The sequence below is a fragment of the Netta rufina genome (genome assembly GCF_964035555.1).
Source record: "Netta rufina genome assembly, chromosome: 13".
Classification (NCBI taxonomy): Eukaryota; Metazoa; Chordata; class Aves; order Anseriformes; family Anatidae; genus Netta; species Netta rufina.
In genome coordinates, this window is record NC_140136.1 from 9437623 (window position 1) to 9458362 (window position 20740).

At 43.6% G+C, this 20740-nt stretch overlaps 2 protein-coding genes across 2 annotated transcripts in view; both read left to right on the plus strand.

Annotated features, from left to right (window-relative positions):
• The window catches only part of BEAN1 (brain expressed associated with NEDD4 1), a gene marked incomplete at its 3' end in the record, with an annotated part of 49486 nt that extends 41458 nt beyond the window's left edge, over positions 1-8028 (plus strand). Inside the window, exon 6 of the mRNA XM_084294427.1 lies at positions 7680-8028. Coding sequence (XP_084150553.1) covers positions 7680-8028 — 349 coding nt within the window. The remainder of the gene's footprint in view (positions 1-7679) is intronic.
• A 6180-nt stretch (positions 8029-14208) lies between these two features.
• Positions 14209-18380, plus strand: LOC311214058 (uncharacterized protein). Its single transcript, XM_084294454.1, has 2 exons — positions 14209-14629; positions 16422-18380. Exons 1-2 carry the CDS (start codon positions 14303-14305, stop codon positions 17925-17927), a joined length of 1833 nt encoding a protein of 610 aa, XP_084150580.1. The 5' UTR covers positions 14209-14302; the 3' UTR covers positions 17928-18380.
• The last annotated feature ends 2360 nt before the right edge of the window (positions 18381-20740 follow it).

The window sequence follows — 20740 nt, forward strand, 5'->3', positions numbered from 1 at the left end:
ATCATTATCTTATACATTCTAAACACTTCTTTGAGAAGCTGCTGGGGATAACAGCTTTATAGAGCTTGTGCTCATGCTCACTGTGCCCAGTCAGTGCAACATACTTCTAATGAGCTTTCCTAATTATAGTCATATACATGTATTAAGAAAGTTGTTTAAAAATAATTTTAGCTTCCATGTTTTAAGTGTCTTGAAATACAATACCAATCAAGGATCAAGCAAATTAAGAATATCTGCATTTTCTTGATGAGTCATTCTGAAATTCTAACAACAAGGAGATTTGAGGTTCCCTTCAGGAAAGCAATTTTATCAACCTCTCACCTTTTGGCCAGAGGAGAAGCACTTCACCCTACTTGACTAAGTGCTTTTTCACTCCCTAGAGATCAGCTAGTAATGGTATGTACAAAGCTTTAGGCAACCAAGGCTCTCACCTTTTTCATCTGTGACTCATGACTGTCTAATACAGTAATAGCACCGAGGAACAACTCTTGAGCAAGATGGAGGGATTTAGCTTCAGGAATAGCTTTAATGGAAGCTACACAAGTCCTCTCCATATTTCACACTGAAATGTGTCCTGCAGCGCATGCTGTGATAAAACTTGTTAGTCACTCATTATCCTAGTATGCACACTAGAACATTTTTTTTTCTCCCCTTTGTTTTTTGGTTGGGTTTTGTTCCATTTAAAAATAAGCTTACTACACCACATCTGATCATCTTGCCCGATCTATAGATAGGATCAATTCTAAAGAGAAGTGCGTTATGCAGGCTTAATAAATTCCAGCAGTCTTAACACGTCTGTCCATTCATCACTGTTTAACTGGCAAATCCATTTAAAATTACTTTAAACTAGCAAAAAAAAAATGTTCACATCTTCAAGACAGACCTTGGTTTTCCTCAGAATATGAAGCTAAAAAATAAAAATAAAAAATAAACAACAACAAACTACTTCTGCTACTTTCTTTCCTAAGATATCCTTTTCCATCTCCAATTTCTGAGGAAGCAAGTCAGCCGTACCTGAGACAAGAAAGCTTGAACCAACTTCCAGAGATTTTCTTGAAATAATTAGGTTTGCAGGAAACGAGCACAAAAAACTCGCTATGTTGGGCTGTATTCCCTTGCCAAGGCTACTTTTCACACCCCTCACAGTCAGTAAACTAAAAAATATCACTGGAAGTACAACACGATGAAATCCACTGGCCATCATGACATAAGATAAAACTCGATTCTTTCATCTCCAAATTCTGAATGAGACCCGCAAAACCCCTTCCTTTCACATTCTAGTTAGTGCTCTTCCTAGCTACTATTAGATACAGAAACAAGGTAATTGCTTTTTGATTAGTTGGTCACAATTTGCTGTGGAGAGATTTTTATGACACATTTCAAGGCCCACCAGGTGACCCTGAGAGGTCAGTCTGCAAGCCTCATCCCAACCATTGTGCCTGCACAAGTCCTGCAGATGCCTTTGGGAGCTCTGTAAAAGCAGCCCTGCCCTGGCTAGGTGCTCAGCTCATGAGCATGGCACCAGACAAGGGCAGCTCCACCAATTTATACCTGCTGTGTTGGCAGTTTTCTTCCTCCAACTGCTTTCACCTCACTTCCCTGCTACAAATCATCCTCCAGGTAGCCACTACCGTCAGAGGAATGTAGACTCGAAAGGATCTTCTGCAGTTGCACAGCCCCGTCCCTGCTGCTGCAAGTAACCACTTTTTACAGTCAGTCAGCTATCCCCTAACACAGGCTGCGGGGATCTTTTTCCCCATTATACTCATTCCAGAATACCTACAGACAGTCCTAATTTTAACTATTACGGCAAACGTATTTCCAGCTTAAATTTGTTTACAGACATGTTATGAGTTTCCTTTTGTGTCATTTCCCTTCCTCTAAAATGCCCGTGCCTTTCTTTCTGTTAACTTGCTTGTTGTATTTGTAGTCAAAAATCATCTCGCACCTCAGCCTGCACGTCATGAGGCTGTGGCACAAAGTGTTTTTAGCTTTCTGTCATCAAACATACCTGGTGGGCCACTGTATCATCTGACCAGCCCTTCTCTACACCTGTCCCAGTTTCACTCTGGAAGTGCAAACCATTGCTGCCTCCAAACACCCTGCAGCACTGAAGGCAGAAAACCCTGATGAAAGATAAGCACCAAGTATTTCTAACCAGAAACTTACTGTGCCATGCAGATCAATCACAATACTTAAAGCTCTTACACTAGTACTGAAAAAAAGAGTATTTTTCTCTAGTTTCCCACTAGTTACACTTTCTGTTCCATATCGCAGGTAGTGTTTCCTTTACCTGCTCAGAAGTCTTTCCTAGAATAATTAAAACAAAGCCCTTTTTAGGAATATGATCCTAAAACACATCACGTGGCAAACATTCCCAAATATCAGCAGGTTCTAAGCACTTCTGCTGACGCACAAAAATGAATACTGTTGTTTAGAAATGTATTTGTGGCTTAACTCCATGGTACAGGAGGCTACAAGAGATTATTTTAAAACAAATTTGTCTTTACTGATCATTATTACAGTGCCCATAGCTTAATTGTATAAAAGTCCCCTTTTTAAAATAACCACATTTCATACATAATGTAAAACATATTTTTTTTTGACAAAACCTTCCCAGAAAAAACTCCAGTGACTTTATTGGATCATTCCATCAGGGCCCTGCCTGACACGGCAGTCTGTCATCTGTGAGTGTTACGTGCCTGTTACCCCTCACCACCAGAATCTGGGATCAGCCATAGTAAAAATTCTCATGTTACCCAGGCCCAGAGACAGATGGGTTTTTATTTCATATGAACACAGTAACTAGGAGGACAGAAACAAGAGGTGCTACTTAACTACACTGGCTTATTCTTGCACTATCATTCTACTAATTACTAAGCTCCAACAGTTTGGGGTACTTTTTGTAACACAGAAATACATTTTGGCTCTTCATCCTAAGTTACTGTTCAAGAATTGAAAGTGAATGACTGAGATAGAGTAACATGAATGGATCGCTACTGCATGAAAATATTAAACTAACGTTCAATAAATCACTAACAAAGCATGCAGAAGTTAAAATACAGTTAGCAAATGCACCTATTATCTCTAATGGAAACTGCTGATATCAAAAATAAACCTAAGAAAATGTGCTGTCTCATGACATCTGTCACTGTAAGAGCAGTTCTGCTAAAATGGTTATGTTTTCTCTTGGTAGTTACAGATAACCAAAGCATACAAGTATCATCTAAGAAAACACACTGACATTTCCAAGCTACTGTCCTCCAAACGCAGCTGTTGGCAGATCAGAGATAGCATCATCTGTTGAACTACTTACATTGTTATCGAACACATCCAACACATCCCTTTGATTCTCCTTTAAATAGTTACAGAACATTTGTTCTAATTTCAGCTTTTCTTTCTCAGGCAACATCATCACATAAACATCCTTTGTGGTGTTTTATCACAGTTTAAACCTGTCAGCACATGCATTTTCCAGGAAAAGATTAGTGTTTACCATTATTAAAAGACAGTAGGTCATCAATAAAATGGAAACAATGCAGGAGCAATTTTCATGGACTCACAACATATACCAGATGAATGAAGTAAACAAAAAGACATCCATTCCACACAGAAGAATTTTTCATTCCCCAGATTTGTCTTTTATTCACTAGCTAGTCTGCAACTCAAAAAATTCCATAAGTAGAAACTCCTTCTTTCTCCAGAGAGTAGGTCATAATTTATGAATGACAGCTAGTTAAATAAGCTCTTTTGTGTTTCCTTAGCAACAAAGCCATCCTAATTCTTACTGCAATGAGACCTGACAAATTCATGAAGTTATTTCACTGCCTCCAAACATTCTGAGCCAACAAGGTCAGCCTGAAGATCTGCTGGATTTTTTAAGTAACATTCTTTTCTTTGCGGGTCGTATTTACATGCAGCATGATGGCGCTAACAGATACCAGTCTTCCTTCCCTTTCCTAGAATAGTTATCCCTTAAAAATTCAATAGCATAGTCTGCGATGACAATTAAGTTATTTTGACAGGAAACAAGGCAAAGAAATACAGACAACAAAACATTTCCATGTCAGTAACCCCTTCCTCCTCACGACTAAAAAATAATGAAGTGAATTCACCACAAGTACTGTAATCAAGGTTTTTTAAGATTCAAAAAGAGATGGATGATATTCACAAGATGCAGTGCAACAAGCTCCTGTGGTCCATTACTACGTTACAGTAACATAATGCTTTCCAAAAACATTGTTGTTGTTTAAAAGGATCTTCCTTGTCAGTGCTGTACTGAACATCAAGCATTAGTTACTTCTTATATGTACAATAACTTTGCAGAACTGAATCTCAGATAAATCGTAACTATCATCATATTTTTTGCTAGAGCTCTAGTCACCTCTTCCTCTCAAACATGGCTCTTTATTTTTAAGACAGCCGTGAGGATTTAGTCTAGTACCACTCACATCTGTACTTGGCAATCAACTGCAAGAAATGATTGTTAATAGAATTTTTATAAGTGATCCTTTAAATCTTCTGAGGAATGATTTTTCCAACCATTAACATACATGGACAGTGAGTACCTATGGAATTGTATATTACTTATTTTAATACATTCTTAGAATCCTCTAATAAAAAAAGACTGGGTAAAGACCAGATGCACAAGCTTACATATTGTAGACTCTGAAGGAAAGCATAATTTGTATATATAACCACGAAGGTGTTAAAAGTTACTTATTTGAAAATTCATGTTCCTTACTGTCCTATAAAACTTTTAGGATGTGAATTCAATTGCTAAAAATGATGATGGAGAGCATTACTTGCACTGGAGTATGGAGAAAAAAAAGATTTATTTTTTATCCATCACGTATAATAAGAAAAAATACCCTAACAATAATATATTGATATTTAGAATAAAACACCAAAATGCCAGGTCTTGAACTCTGTAATTTCCTAGCCATGGCTTGATGCTTAAAAGCCTTCTTCACAGAAGGCCATTTTGCTTTTTATTGCACCAAGCATTTTAGTTCGAGCAGCACCATGCAGATGACCAGGTAAGAGCAGTAAGTAGAAGGTTTATACTGTGCCCATTGCTCCTTCAGGCCAGTGGCAGATTTCCCTTGTGCTGGGGCTGGGCCAGAATCTGGAGACAGACAAACTTCTTCCCTTTGGTGTCTCAGAAAAGGGATGCCAGATTTTCCACCTTGGAACTTGCATTCCTGTGGGCTTTCCAAAACCAAAATTCTTTTCCCTCTTTTGCTATGGTAACAGGACCCAGTAGTGCTCTTCATTAGCCTGATTAAGTCACTCAAAACTGGTGGAAAGATTTCAAATAAATTCACTGGTCTTTAGGTCAGTCAAATGTAAATTACGTAAAGATGCAGTTCAGAAGAAGTAATTCTGCAAAGAGAGGCTCTTCCTTTACTCTGAGTTTGTGAAGAATTGAGTTTGGGGCATCAGCTCCTCAGTCTCTGACTGAAGTAACAGAATAACAGGTATGCTTGAAAGTGTCAGTGTGCTTAGTAGACTCTTGACTTAAATCTTTTCCAGGTGCTACATAAAACCAATTTAACCTTCTACCTGCTGAGATTTGAAGTATCCAGCCACCTTAGGGTCTTCAGAGCAGAGTTACGGTTTGCAATACCATTCTTTCTGGTGGGGAAATGAGAATTTTAAGTCCAGATTTAAAACCATTGTCCCCACGAACGTAAAAATAAGATTGTGGACAAGGTAGCTTAAAAACACTTCTGGATATTTAGACTATTTAGTAACCTAGTGCTAAGATTTCCCTTTCTTACCCAAAGATTTCTCTCCCTGCCCCCAAAACCACTTTCATCACCCACACTGGGAACAGGAACAATACCATCAAAACCAACAGGAGCAGTCTGAGGGAGAGGTACGAACGAGTGCCACAGGACTGAGTGTCTTTTAGGACTGGAGGCCCTAAAGCAGGGCCTCCATGGTTGATTTCAGATTTGAGCTCTCTGCAACTGATGTGAGCTGCCCTGTTACAAGTCACTTACAATCTGCAAGTAGGGTTTATTAGCTTGGGTTTAGCCTGGCAGTAATGCAATTACGGGGGGCAGAAAGACTGCCTGCAGTCTACTGGGAAGACGTATGCTAAATATCCCATCTTTCAGGAAATATCCTAGATCTTAATAGCTCTGCAGTTACTGTGGTTGAGGAAATGGATTCTTAATTTGTCTGGCTCCAGCAGAACCATTTTTCAGGTCAGCTGACCGGGAGAAGGTTGTGTGTTTTTCCAGTGGTCATTTTTTGTTTGGTTTTATACGTGTGTGTTCTCTCAGAACACGCGCATGTCCTCTTCAGAATCCAATTAAAAGCGATCAGAAAAATTTTAAACAAGGCAGCCATAACTAAAGCAGGTCCAACATTTAGGAACAGGATGTTATGCCTCTTCCTCACTTTTGCCTGCATAGCCAGTGAGCTCAGAGCACAGGATGCCCCTTCGGACCACCAGACCTGGGCTGGTTGGACAGCAGAGGCAGCGGCAGCTCTGTTTCACACACAAGCAGGTGATGCTAAGGTAGCCAGGTAGCAGAGCACCCAGATAACAAACCAGCACCACCAGTTCTGGCTGAGCACCAAGCCTGCCAGATCACTGCCTGGCTCCTGCGGGGCCACAGCGCGATTTGCACAGAGGGCTGACCAGCACCAGCGCAGTATGGTGCTCACCTTGGCTGCAACCATTCCCAGCCCCCTCCTGCACCATTGGACATGGGAAAACACAAGCACTAAGACACACTGCTCCGTCCTGGCTTATTATTTTCCCCTCTCAGGCCTCCCTAGGTTGCACAGCCCAAGCTCCAATCCTCATCTGCCTGTCTGCATTCGCCCCAGGGCAGCCAGGGCTGAGCGCTGTGGTGCAGCGAGGAGGCAGTCGGTCCCTGGCTCTCGCTTGGTGCCACCGACAGAAGCACAGAGCCTGGGCAGACATGAGCTGGCTCCTCATGGAAATCCCGCAGATCAATCTTTCTTGCTTTCCTGCTATCTGAGAGGAACATGATGAGGAGTCTGCTGAGTCTCAGAATGGCCAGCATGAGTCTGTCAAGATTATTCATCACAGCTCTGCACCTCAGCAAGCAATCCTGCTGTCCCTGCAAGCACAGATCTGCCATCCAGACAGCCCACCGCACATAACGGCTGGCTGAGCACAGCAAGGAAGGATGTCCCAGAGACCTGCGAGTCAGGAAGACAGGATTTGATGGGATATTCCACCTAAAGCTCTCCATATCTATCTTTCATAAAAATGGCAGCACCTCTTCTTTTGCCTCCCCCATTTCTGACCTTGCCAGACACAAAGAGCAGAGATGGGGACTGCACCCCCCTGCACCAGCAGTGACTGGTGCCAGCTGCGTGCTCCCCTGGCTCCCATATAAGCAGCAGCAAGGCTCATCCCCCAGCGTGTCGCTACCGCAGCTGCGGTTCCTGCAGAAGGACGGGGGGCTGAGCCGTCACCAAGACCTCTGCCATTACCTGCAGGTACTGGGAGATGTGCTTTTAAGTCTGGTGCTCTCAGTGTCTCACATTGCAAGGGCAAGCAGGGCTGTGGGCTGAGGAACAAAACACCAGATGATCCTTTTTTTCTCACTTCACCTGCCCCTGTTATGCTGAAAATGATGTACTGTGGCATTTTTCACAGGAATCTAATGAAAAATTTGTTTGTCTTGCAGCTACGATGAATGCGTGGGGCCAGGAGCAACACAAATGTATATTCCCACAGATGATCCCCCTCCCTATTCTCTTACGGACCCCTGTCAAGGAAATGAAATATCTATAAACATTAGCCTGGAAGAGGAAGAAGCATCTGGGACTACAGGACAGGCTGCAAATTATGCAGTCAGGCTGCAGGACTTGCAGCAGCCCATTTCATCCATCTCTTTGTCGTCTCTCACTCTGGAGGCTGCTCCTCTGTACGAAACAGTGGTGTGCGAACAGAACATCCCCATCCCACTGGTTCCAGTGGAAGTACTGAAAAATTCTCCCACTGACTATCAGACTGTTCTTAACCAAATCATGTGAATAAAAGCGGCTTTTTCCTTCCATCTTTCTGAAGAACTCAGGCTGAGAAAAAAAACACATTTAAATGGAAGAATAAAACCTCTGAAAGTTTTACCTATTTTATATCTTTAAAAAGGGATGTAATGGGATTGCTTTTTTATTTTTTACAGTGAATTTTGAAAGTTTACCTAAAGTTCCGTCTTTGTGCTTCAAAGTGTTCCATGGCATCACGCACCACAAAAAAGCAGCAGTGACAAGCAGCACATCCGACCTTTTGAAGCATTTCCAATGACACCGCAGTTAGCCTCTCAGTGTAGATACATGTTACCCAGTCAAGCTAACTTGTTGATTTTACGAAACTTTGCATGCTTTAGAGCAAAAGGAGAAAGAAGAGCATTTTGTTGTCTTTGTAGGTGCCATTAGTACATTTCATTCAATGTCTTGACAACAAAGCGTTTTCTTAAAAATTCTTTGTCTAAATCTGTATTTCAGTAGACAGAGACAGAACACTGCCTGCAAAACATGATTAGCAGTACCGCATAGGAGCCAAACAAAAAGAAGCAGAGTATTTTCATACTCACATTTTTCCTTCAGAAAGCCTGGCCGGTACCAAAGCCTGCTGTAAATGGGCAAGAGATGAAGAGGGGGCAACGGATCCTCACACACCAATTGGCTTTACCCGTCAAGTGGTGCTCCAGCTGTGTGCAGGCCTGGGAGCTGGACACCCTTCACAGGGACTTGATGTAGCTAAGGAAAGGCAGCATCTAGAAGCCCAGAAGATGCTTTGTGTTGATTCCCATCACGCACGACTACATTTTCAGGCACTAACTGATCTCATTCTTCAGTTAGGAGCCTGTAGCACTAAAAAAAGGACCTTGACCTCTAGAAATTGAGCAAGTGGGATGTACGTAATAGATGCTGCACTCAGCAGGCACAATAACAGAGATTCTCACTTTGTACAGAAACTCTTTCTATTAGACACGATCCTCTTCACTGAAATTTTGATACTCATAAACCTGATCTCCGCTCATAGAGCTGGACTTCTCACACGTTCATTTGATGAATGCGTAGAAGTTGCAAATGCATGCTGGCAGGAACAACAGAAGGAACTGCAGGCATGAGTTTAATCTTGCACGGTACACAGGCGTCCTGTCTGCATTTAAGGACTAAGCTGGATCTTCAACCAGTACTAGTTAGCAGAGTTATCAGGCTCATCTGCATTCAATCTCTTACGGGTATTTTCACTGAAAAAAATGTTTAACTTTTACACTGATAAAATGGACTTCAGTTTGTTACCCCCAATGAAGGATAAGTAAAAAGGAGTATGGTACACATACAACTGTGTTTCAAAAGAAGCATCATTCCAATTATGAAAACTGCACTTAGATTTTCTATAAATACAAAATAATTTTCAACAGTAATCATTACTCAACACTCCAAAGATCGACACAAATATAATTAATACTTAGATGGGAAGTAATTACATGATTCTTACTGCTCGATGAATTATATCATTGCTGAGTCATATGCACACAATGGGGTAAGGTAAGTATGTATTTTTTGCTAAGCAGATAAGAGTAAATATGTATTTTGCTAAAAAAACAGAATCTTTTGCAGTTCTCCAAGATTTTCAATAGACTATACCCAAAACAATAAAAATTCACCATTTTGCATTGCAAAACATACTGGCAAGTACTGCCACAATCTAAACTAAATTATTCAGCATTCACATTTTTACCAGACAGAACCATTCTTCTGCATAAAGTACTACTGGAAAGAGTTTTGTGGCATGCAAAACACCCTGCAATCAGAGAGACGAAACTCTACACCATTATGGCCAAGAAAAATCAAAAAAAGAAAATCAACATAGAAGGGTACCAGTCAGTTCCATTGGCAGGAAAATAAAAAGTGAAGGAAGGTGCTGAGGTTTATTTATGCTTCCATAGTTGTGTCTTCCTGCAGCTCTTGGAAACCTGCCTAGAACAGGGTAAGGCACTGGGACAAGACCGTGCCCACTTCACGCTGCTGGCAGGGACTAAAGAGGGAATTAATATAGGTTAGAAAGCAAATGTGACTCTTTTTTTCTTTGACAAACTGTCTCTTCCACCTGTACAGCAAACCTGGCGGTACTTGCAAAGACTAGCTGAGGGCTTTTCATGTCCGACAATCAAGCCTCTAAAGCCTTTACTCTGTTACAAATGCTTGCATTTTCTATGTATTCTGGGAAATGCTTCTGGCTGTTTGGCTTTACACCTGACAGGGATTTCAGGCCCTTCTGCTATCTAAATGTGGAAAGAAAAAAAAATATATATTTAAAAACAAGCTGATTTTAAGCAGGGTTCTGATGAAAATGGGAGACTTGCATTTTATCTCATGACAGAAATGCTTCACTAAAATTTAGTAAACTAATCCAAGTCTTTCTCGATTTGAACACAGTTAAGACATTATCAGTATGGCAATCTGGATTGCAGGTAGCAGCATTACTGACAAATAAATAGCCATCTGCTCCCTCTTGTGGTACACTGCTTCATACAGTCATGTAGTCAGCACACCACTACACCCAGGTCACAGCAGGGCTCATCCAGCCAGATAATCCCAGTTTCTTTGTCACAGGGATGAGGAAGCCAAGCAAAACATACTTCTGTTCTGTCACACTTTCCTTAGTTAGCACTAAATGTACGGGTTACATCACTGACTATCAACTAACATCTTTTTTAAATAAATAAATAAATACATACATACATTTGTGAATTAAAGATACAATGTGATACCTTAGCAAGGCCTCTTGCAAGAGTAACTTAGAATTTTCTAGTCTTGATAATCCTTTTAACTATGTTATATCCAACGAAGTCAAGAGAAAAAGCTTACAAATCCAAACTGTATGTCTCCACAGAGATAACACCATAAACAGCGTCTCCTAAATTTAATGGAAGGTGAGTTATACCCTAAAGAAATTCATATCCTCTTATTAGATTTTATCCTAAACTCTGGCATCATTTTAATGGCAATCCTAAAAACAAGCTGAATGCAGGCCTTTCATCTATTACATGATTAATGTGAGAAAGCAAACTGTTTGGATGAACTGTTTCTTGATACTTGATAACAATGCTGTATTTCTATACTCATCTGTTTTGCTTCGATTTTTAGTATATGAATCTTTACAGACAACCTTTAGTAAAGAATATACACGTATTTGACACAGCTTCTGTGTTTTTTATTGCATCACTATCACACTGGGGCTAGCCACAGCCCATTGGTAAGGCAGCTCAGCACCACTGTGCCTCAGCCACTTGCACAGGGATTTCACGTTTGTCAGAAGGCGCAGGAAGGAGCAGCCGCCAGCACAGGTCTGTGGGGCACTCGGGGCTCCCCAGCTCCAGAAGACGAGGCAGCGTGTGCGCAAGCACAAGCAGGAAGCAATACCACGGCAGAGGAAGTTGTTGCCTTTGAGTGAGGTGTTCCCGGGCTTTTCAAGAAGCATCACAAACCATCACAAACATCCATACGTACCTCAGAAAATTACTAAGGTCAGGAGGCTGTAAAATGTCAACATACCACCGGGAAAAGAAGAGGAGAAGCTAGGAAATAACAAGCCAATCTTTCCGGAAAGTTTTAAACCGATCATTTTTAAGCACAGCAAGATGAGTAACCACATCAAACCTATCTAACTGGTCATGGTACAGTCTGACAAAAAATTCCCCTCCATCTAGAGAAACATGCTATGCAAAAAATTATAATCACAGACTCAAATTAAAGTTATCGTACAAGCAAGTATTTATCCTTTTCCTCTGCTCACAGTAGTGTATGTTTGAACACTGGCTACTGAACTCATAAGCATACGATAAATTCACAGCTTGGATTTCAGACAGCTCCATATGCATATATATTTTCTCACTTCACTTAAAGCAAGAAAAAGTTACAAGCAAAACAAATACAAATGAAGCAGCGCAAGAGCCCTGTAAAAAATACCATTATTTTGTCATAGCTTTACAAATCCTATAATGATCTTACATTTTTTCAAGAGAATAACATCAGTAACAAGCAAAATTAATACACCCACCCAGAAAAGAACAAAACTTATTCACAAAACATTTCAGAGTTCCTGTTGAAGAAGGAGGAGCAAAGTGAGAGCCCTCGTAGCTCGGGGAAATGCAGCTGAACTTTCAGGTATCTGAGCCATGAGCAAGTACCCTAACCTGCTGGCAGTGACGACATCGGTACCGCTCGCATAGCGGGGAAGTGATCAAGCTGTCCTTTTAGAGAACAGGCTTTTGAAGTATTAGGACCTTCAAGACATCCTTGGAGGCTATACTAGGAAATGAATTCAGAGAAAAACAATGCACTGACAGCTAGATAGATGAAGCAACTCGGTACTTACTATATTAAGTAAATTTGCAAGAATGCTGTACTGAAAAGCGAAACACCAGAAAAACAGCAACAAAACAAGATTCTATGTACAGTCCTTTTCAAATGCACCAGACTAACAAAATGCAGCTATTCCCTATGTGAAACAGAACTGCAAAGGTTAAAGAATCCAAACCCCGCCACAGGAATGGGCGTGCAGAAACACAAAATCAGACCCGCTCATTTGGGTCAATAAAGTTTGGCATATGGCGAGAAGCGAGCTGAGCTGCCTGCAGGCACCCTACTAATAGCACAGCCAAGCTTGTCTGTGTATGCATGCACATATGGCAGGGGAGGAAACTCAGACATTGCAGCAGATGGCCAGATGGCCTCATTTTAACATGTGGTGGTAGTACGGGGATTTTTCCCCTCTTCCCTCTTGGCTAGATCAGCAATTTTTATATAGCAATTATCCGTACACAAATACTGCAGAAGTATTACCTAATGACATTTCACTTGGAATGACGATCAAAAACATATGTTTTTGTGAAAGCCCTCTTGCCTAAAAAGTCAGAGAAAAAGCCAGTTTGTTTGCAACAGTCACTTTCAGCAAGACAAGAAATAGAATGACTACGGTCAAGTTAGCCAGAGATTTCCCTTAATCATGAGAAACCAGGCATTCCCAGTGGTTAACGGTATGACTGATATTTATCATAAAATCTATTGAGTAATGAAGACAACCTATAATAAGATGAGTCATTAAAAAAAAAAATGAAGGCAAATTCACACTCGCAGCAAGTCAGGTCAGTGGAGACACAGCTAAAGACACCAGCCCAGCTGGTCTACAACAAAAATTAAGGTCACGGGAGGCCCATGCGGGCACTAATTTATGAAATCACACAGGCATGCAGCACTGTGGCAGCCCTAACAAGTGACTGTAAAATCCAGATTCCAAAATCCAAGATGAGCGAAGTCGTTTGGCTCAAAGACAAGCTCGTTTCCCAGCTGCTGGACCCAGCCTCCACCTCCAGCCCACCCCAGGAACTTCCCCAGCCCTGGCCACAGAGGACACCCAGCCACCTGGCTGAGGCATTCTGAGACTGCGCCCAAAGGGCACAGGGCACGCGCCTACTTTCCTCACGCAATTTAAAGAAGAGAGCTTCCACACAGCAGCCATCCAAGCACAGCTCTCACCTCCCAGCCCACCCCACGCATCGCACTAGGCGCGTGGTGAGGGAAAGAGGCAGCAAGACCACAGGGAGGCCACTACCGCCAAGGGTGAGGAGCAGGAAAGAAGGGAGCCTCACCTCAGCACGGAGACAGCACAGCACACCCGCCGCTATTCGACGCCTCGTCCTTCACACAGCTGCCATTACATGACACCTCGTCCTTCACACAGCTGCCATTACATGACACCTCGTCCTTCACACGGCTGTCATTACTCGATGCCTCATCCCCCACGCAGCTGCCATTACACGACGCCTCTTCCTTCGTGCAGCCACCACTACACGACGCCTGGTCCTTCACGCGGCCACCATTACACGACACCTCCTCCCTCATGCGGCCGCCATTTCGCGACGCCTGGTCCCTCACACGGCCCTGGTCACGTGTCACCAGGTCCTCCACGTGGCCGCCATTTCGCGACGCCCTCTGCCTCTCTCCCACGGCCGCCATTTCGCGACGCCCGCTCCCTGCAGCACGTGCCGCCTCCTCCCTCACGCCTCCCCGCTTCCCGCTCGCGGCCGCCTCCCTCTCGCCCCGCCCCGCGCCCCGTTAGCGGGCAGCGCTCCCCGGCGGCCGCCAGGCGTCGCCGTCGCCATCCCGGGGCCGCCTCTGGCTCCGGCTGGGCCGTGCCGCCCGGCCCTGCCCTGCCCTGCCCGTGTGACGCGGCGGGGCCCCGGCGGCCAATGGCGGGGGGCGCGGCGCCGCGGGGCAGCGGGCGGGCGGCGCCATGGAGGAGCGGCCGGCAGGGGCGGCGGAGGAGGAGCGGGTGCTGCGGGACTTGCTGGCCTACTACGCGGCCCGGGGGGCCGAGGGGCGGCTGGCGCCGTGCGACGAGGCCGCCCTGAAGGCGAGGGCTCGGCGGCTGCTGGAGCCGCGGCGGCGGCGGGGGGGCCTGGACGTGCGCGGCGTGGCCGAGCGGTGCCGGCGGGCCCGCGGGCAGCGGGGGGGCGGCGGCGGCGTCCTGAGGGACCTGCTGAAGGCGCTGGAGGTGCTGGAGCTGCTCTGCGTCAACCTGCTGCTGGCCCCCTGGAGGAAGGAGATCAGGTCGCTGAAGGTAGGAGGCCCCCGAGGGAGGCGAGGCCTTGCCCGGCCCTGCCGGGGGCTCCGCTCGCGGAGGCGCTGGGGAAGGGGGGGCCTGGAGCTGCCGGGCCGGCCCCGCACGGGTGGGCTCCCGGCCCCTCCTCGATCCGTGGGGGCAGCCGGTGTGGGATGGGAAATGCCCTCGGAAGAGGGCTCCTGAGAAGACACGCTGCTGCTGCTGCTGCCGCTGCCCACAGCTGGGGGTCAGGGCTGGCCCCCTCCCCGTGCACGCATCCTCAAGCCACCTGAACTTCAAGTTCTCCAACCCCAAAATGTAATCCTATCTCCCTTCCTACAGCACCAGATGCTGGCAAGGAAAAGCCATTTCTTGCTTTCTTCCTGCCCTTAGGTACCATCTGTGGATTCTCAAACAGCCCTAGATTACCATTTCACATTGATCTTCCTAAAACAGGGTTAAGAATTAGTGTAAGATATGAAGGTCTACAATGAGCAGGCTCAGCTTTTTGTAGTACACAAACTTTAAGTTTAATTTAGAAAAAAAATACAGTAGGTAATGCAAAATACAAGATACATCCTACTGAAGGCCTGAAGTAATTGTACTGAAAGGCACAAGCTGGAGAACTAGCTATGTCTGTGCCCATAACGGTTTTGATAAAAGTTATTGGTTGGAGACATACTTAATGTTTTGTGTCTCTCACCCACACCGATGCCACCCCCATGCCTGCTCATTTCTTCCCATCCAGAAAGAACAGAGGCTGGGCAGTGAAAGCTGCTGCTAACTTACCAGGAAGTAGATTGAGGCTCAGCCCTATGTTATACCGTGGCATTTTAATTTAATAGCCTTTTAGGGGGGCAGTATTGTTTCCCCCAAGATGTCATACTTGTGAGAAGAACACTTAGCAGTAGGAAGTAAGTAAGCAGGTCTCAAAGGGCAGCCAGAAAATACAGCACCCTTACTGGAAGTCAGCTCTGCGTTCCTAATTCCTTTCTCTTGACTTACCTGGAGTTGGTCATGCTTTGGTAAACAATCTCTCCCATCACAAGATTTATGGCAAAACCAAAAAGCACTTTGACTTTACAAACTAGGCCTCATGCCTTGGGTAGCTCCAGAACAGAGCCAATGGTAACTTTCTGAAGTTGTTACACAGCAGCAGCATTTTACAGAAGTCGTGTTGTGCAGGCAGCTTGTGGGAAGAGAGCATGTTTTAGCAGTATCTCCCCTAGAATAGTGTCAGCTCAGAAGGGTGCTTTCAGAGAAGTGGTAACCCAATTTTGGGAAAGTAAAGTTAAAGCAAGAATCTGAACCACTGAGAAAGAAAATGCTATGTTCTTGTCACCAATGAAGAAATATGAGTAACAGTGAGTGCATCGTGTCTTTCACCTTAGGAAAAATTAGACCTCGGTGATTGATTCCATGAATCTTCTGTTGAATAATCTTCCCTTCTTCAGTGGAACACATAAGACTCATTTCTGAATTTCTCTAGTTTGATTAAAATGTTTTTTTTTGTTTTTTTTTTTTTTTTGTTTTTTTTTATAGTATTCATGCTTTTGGCTAGTATCTTAGCAGGTTTAAACTGGCATAACTTCTTTGAAATTATTATGCTACAGCAGAGATACAGTGCTCAAGAGGCTGACAAAATAATGCTTTTAGAAAAGCCTCACTGATTCAAAACTCAAACTTCCAAGAAAATAGTTTTTATAAAGATTTAACTGATTTTGAAGTAGTTTTTATTTTAGGGAGTCTTTCACACATCTCCCCATCCCCCTAGAGTTCATCTGTTTTTCACTGTTGCATTCTGTTTCAGACATTCACCGGTAATTTTGTCTACTATATTCAATCTGTGCTCCCAGATGACATAGTAAAAACAGTACTGGAGAAAATAGGTTACATTGCAACAACAGAAACAGAGTTTTCACTTGTCAGAAAGAGAAACAATGAGGAAACAAAGCAGACTGCATTTGAAATATTCCTGGCAAGAATTGAGTGTGAAACCATCCTCGAAATGACAAATGAAGAAAAACATGGCAATTTGGAGAAGACCCTGCAGAAGCGAACACAAACGCACTGGCATCATGGAAATAAGGACAAAGAAGATGAGACACCCCTGAGAGAAGATTCTGAAAACATAGAAAATAAAGAAAACAGAGAAACATCTTTGTGCCTTGCTACGCAATCGAAGTCTTCAACTAATAGCGATAAATCCTTTGAAGCTGCTGGGAATCTGAAGATCAAAGACGACATGCCTCAGTTAGCGGTTACTCAATCCACTAACAGGCTTCAGGAACACCAAAGGCAAGTCATTAACACAGCACATTTTCCGGGCAAATGCTCAGACAGCGAGGACTTTTTGATCGAATATAGCGACATTGTCATAAGACAGACACCTATTTTCAGTGAGAATCTTTCTCCAAAAGCTTTTGAAAAAAAGCCAAGAGCCAGTCTAAGTGAAGAATGTGTTTTGGCAGTCACTGCACAGTCAGCTGTAAACGAGATCAGGCCTGTGCCACTCTCACCAGGAGCGAGCGGTCCGCCAGCCTTCGCAATATTTGCTGACAGCTCTTGTGACAGTCAGAACGCGTTGGAGTACGAAGCTCAAGAAGTGCCTGAAGAATCAATTGAAGCAAAAATTAATGATGCCATAAATTGTGTAGACCCAGACCCTGCGGACGAACCCAATGAGCTGAAGTCTCTGCCATACAAGGACATTGCCTCTGTCCAAAACTGCGGTGTCACTAAGGAAGAGGAAGTTTGTGAGCTGTCTGTAACCTTCACAAAGCTACAAGTCAAGGACACTCAGGAGGATTTGATGTATCCAGTAGAGGAAACTGGGCAACCTCAGTCAGTATCATATGCAACTACTAGTGACAGGAATGTCAGAGAATTTAATCAGTCCAAAATGAAATGCACATACCTGACCAATGCTCAAATGCAGAACCAAGCAGCTGCATGTACTGAGCCATCTTCAGATCTGTGCTGTACTACTGGGAGCATGGAGGATCCCACTACTGATTCTGATAGCAAGAGACTATTAATGGATACTCCTCATGCACACGCAGCTTGTGAGTGCTTCAGACGTATTAGAGAGCCCCCAAACCCCACCTACATTCCACCACGAAGTATTAATGTTCAGTCTCCGAGCAGAAGAAGCACCAGTGCACCAGGCAGAAGGAACCTCTTGCAGCCTGATAGTGATTCTCCCAAATCCAGTGAAGTAAAGCTGGAGAACTATAATTCAAAAGTAAATGAAATCCAGGAGCCTTATGTCATTATTGACAAAAGTGACCAAGGAATGTTGTGCCAGAACACTTGATCTAAAAGTGCTTTATTTGTAATCCCCCCCGGGGTAACCCAATTAGTTTTTGAACAACTAATTGCTGGAGTCCTGTCATCAGGGCAAGACTGCCTTCAGCTTTCGATGGTGGTGAGGAGCAGGATAAGCAGATACTGTGAACGTGCACACAGATTAATACTTCTGTACAGGGTCTGGCTGGGATGGAGTTAACTTTCTTAATAGCAGCCTGTACCATGGCGTGTTTAGGAGTAGTGGCTAAAACTGTTGATGATGCCCCAGTGTTCTGGCTGTTGCTGACGAGTGCCTGCACAGCGCCGCTGCCTTCTCTCTTCCTCACTCTGCCCCCACTCCCGTGAGTAGGCTGGGGGTGGGCAAGAGATGGGGAGAGGACACAACTGGAACAGCTGACTAAACTTAGCCAAAGAGATAACGTGTAACATCATGCTTAGCAATAAAACTGGGATAGCGGAAGGTGGTGTGTTTTTTTTGTCTGCTTTTGCATCACTTCTTCCTTCCCCTCTTCCCTTCACTTTCTAAACCTCTTTCAACCCCAGAGTTTCTTGGTTTTGCTCTTCTACGTTCCTGTCATGCAGGGAGGTGAGCAAGCAGATCCACAGGTGCTTAGCTACTCACTGAGTCAACCCACCACAGCCTCTTCGCTCTTCTTTCAGGTATTTGTGTGTTCTTCCTAATCATTTTGTTTTTTCTAAGATATATTTTCCTCCTTGTGGGGGGTTATTGAAGCTGTGCTTTAAATCTTAAACCCCTTACAAATGAAGATGCCTCAAGTATTTATGTGACCACCAGTATTACAGATCCACACACCTAACATCCCATTTTAATCTTACCTGTAGCCATAAGGTATTAACAGCAGCTTACACATGTGAAAACACTGCAAGAGGAAACTGAAGTCTACCACTTGAAAATAGACCATGTTGAGCATCTCAACTCTGTTACTGCCCTACTGCTGGGCTTAAACGGTTAACATCTGCTGCGATTAGCTGCCACTCTTTAAATGTTCAACTTCCCCTGACAGGCCTGTTCGCAATTGCTTCTGTCTTCATGGTATCTGGCATACGACATAGCTCTTTACTTTGCCCCATTTTGTGCAGAGTTTTGGACCAGTGTTTTCCATGTCTAGGAGCTCATGGGCAACCTGACAGAGAGAAAACAAAATACAGGTAGGGTCTTTCTGAAAAGCTGACTTGCTAGCAGCCCCACAGCCCGTAGCTCCACCAAATCACAGCACTGCTGGTTGAGATCATGACATGAGTAATATTAACGTATCTTTTTTTCTGCATGAAGCCCACCAAAGAAACAGTTAAACTGCACAACATTTATGGAATATAAAAGGGCTCTGAGAATCTACTTTTTGTTCATGTTTTTGTACCTGAATCATCCTTCTCTATGTCAGACCAGGATTGTTAAGTGTTCTGCCAGCCTTTGAAGGGAGAGCTACTGTCTACTTAGAAGACCTGAATATTTTCATCTGAGTTTCTTTCTGCCACAAGGACATTTTTAACTTCTCTTCCTATGCAAACAGTAGTTTTTTTGAGGTCTTGTACTAGAAACCACTGTCTTTGTTAAGTTCTGTGTGCTAGTGCCCTCCTGTCCTTGTTACTAATGACCACTGCACCTCTCTGTGGCTAATTGACTTAAATGAGAGCAACCACTTCAGCAGCACTGCTAGCCAGCACGAGAGCTGCCTGAGACTCTTTCTAAAGGAGGGTGATTTGTGTTTGTGAAGTGTGTGCCCATCCCCTTGTGTGCTGTCAACTGTAATTGTGCTACAGCTGGTCCTGATTGTCAATGAATTGAATGGGGATTTACTGTTTTTTATGGCTTTCCATTATAGAGACACAAGGCCAACTTTGTTCCCAAATTTATATGCTGCGCACAACCACTTTGAATTGCTCAGCTCTCCCAAGCCTTGGATTAGAGAAATTCTCTTTTGATCTGTGCAGACACAGAGCTTAGGCAGCAGAACCAGTTGCTGAATGATACTATTCAATCACACCACCTCTCCCCCACACATCTCTCAGAATAGTCATTTTCCCTCCCCTTTGCATTCATATCACACATGCATTCTTGCCCTGTCTGGAGCTAAGGTGCTCAACAAACAGTTTGGCTTTAGAATCAACTGTTTTGTTTATAAATCCAAGAACAAAATTTCACTGGGAAGACAAAAACACCCAGCATGCAGGCAGTGAATGAACAAAGAACTACAATTTGCGTCAGATTATAAGCGAAGGTCAAAAACAATATATCCCCAAGACATAAACAAAAGCATACCTGAGAGGGATTGGGAAGCACTTGCAAAGGTAAATGTCTATACTGTTGGAGTTGATGCAAAGAAAAAACAATCTCTGAAATGTCACATTTATTTAACCTTGTATCTAAACACAGAGATTAACCAGTAACCCACCACCACTGCTACAGGGTCCACCCACTGAAAATTTAATGGCACAGTTCTCTAAGTGAGACAGATGATCAAATACCTACGTGGCTCATTTTCACAGCATTAAATAGTAAAAGGACAAAATAAATAAATAAAAAACCCATAACCTGTGGTTTATAGGAATTCCTATTCCTATAAGAATTCCTATAAACCACAGGTTGTGGAATAGGAATGTGTATAGGAATAGGAATGGAATACAGTGACATCTGCAGAGCAGCACACTCACAGTCCTAATAACTTAGTATTTACCGTGGAGGGACGCACTGCTATCAGACTCTAGGGTGGAGCAGAAGATTCACCTCGAAGCCCCCTGACATAAAAATAAGATCAAGTAGCATGTACAAAAGACAAGTAAAAAAGCATTTCTCTATTC

Excerpts from the sequence above, each read along its gene's own strand:
- LOC311214058 (XM_084294454.1), top strand. The coding sequence starts at position 14,303 with ATGGAGGAGCGGCCGGCAGGGGCGGCGGAGGAGGAGCGGGTGCTGCGG. Across the intron at positions 14,630-16,421 it reads AGGAGATCAGGTCGCTGAAG|ACATTCACCGGTAATTTTGT; the intron begins GTAGGAGGCCCC and ends ATTCTGTTTCAG.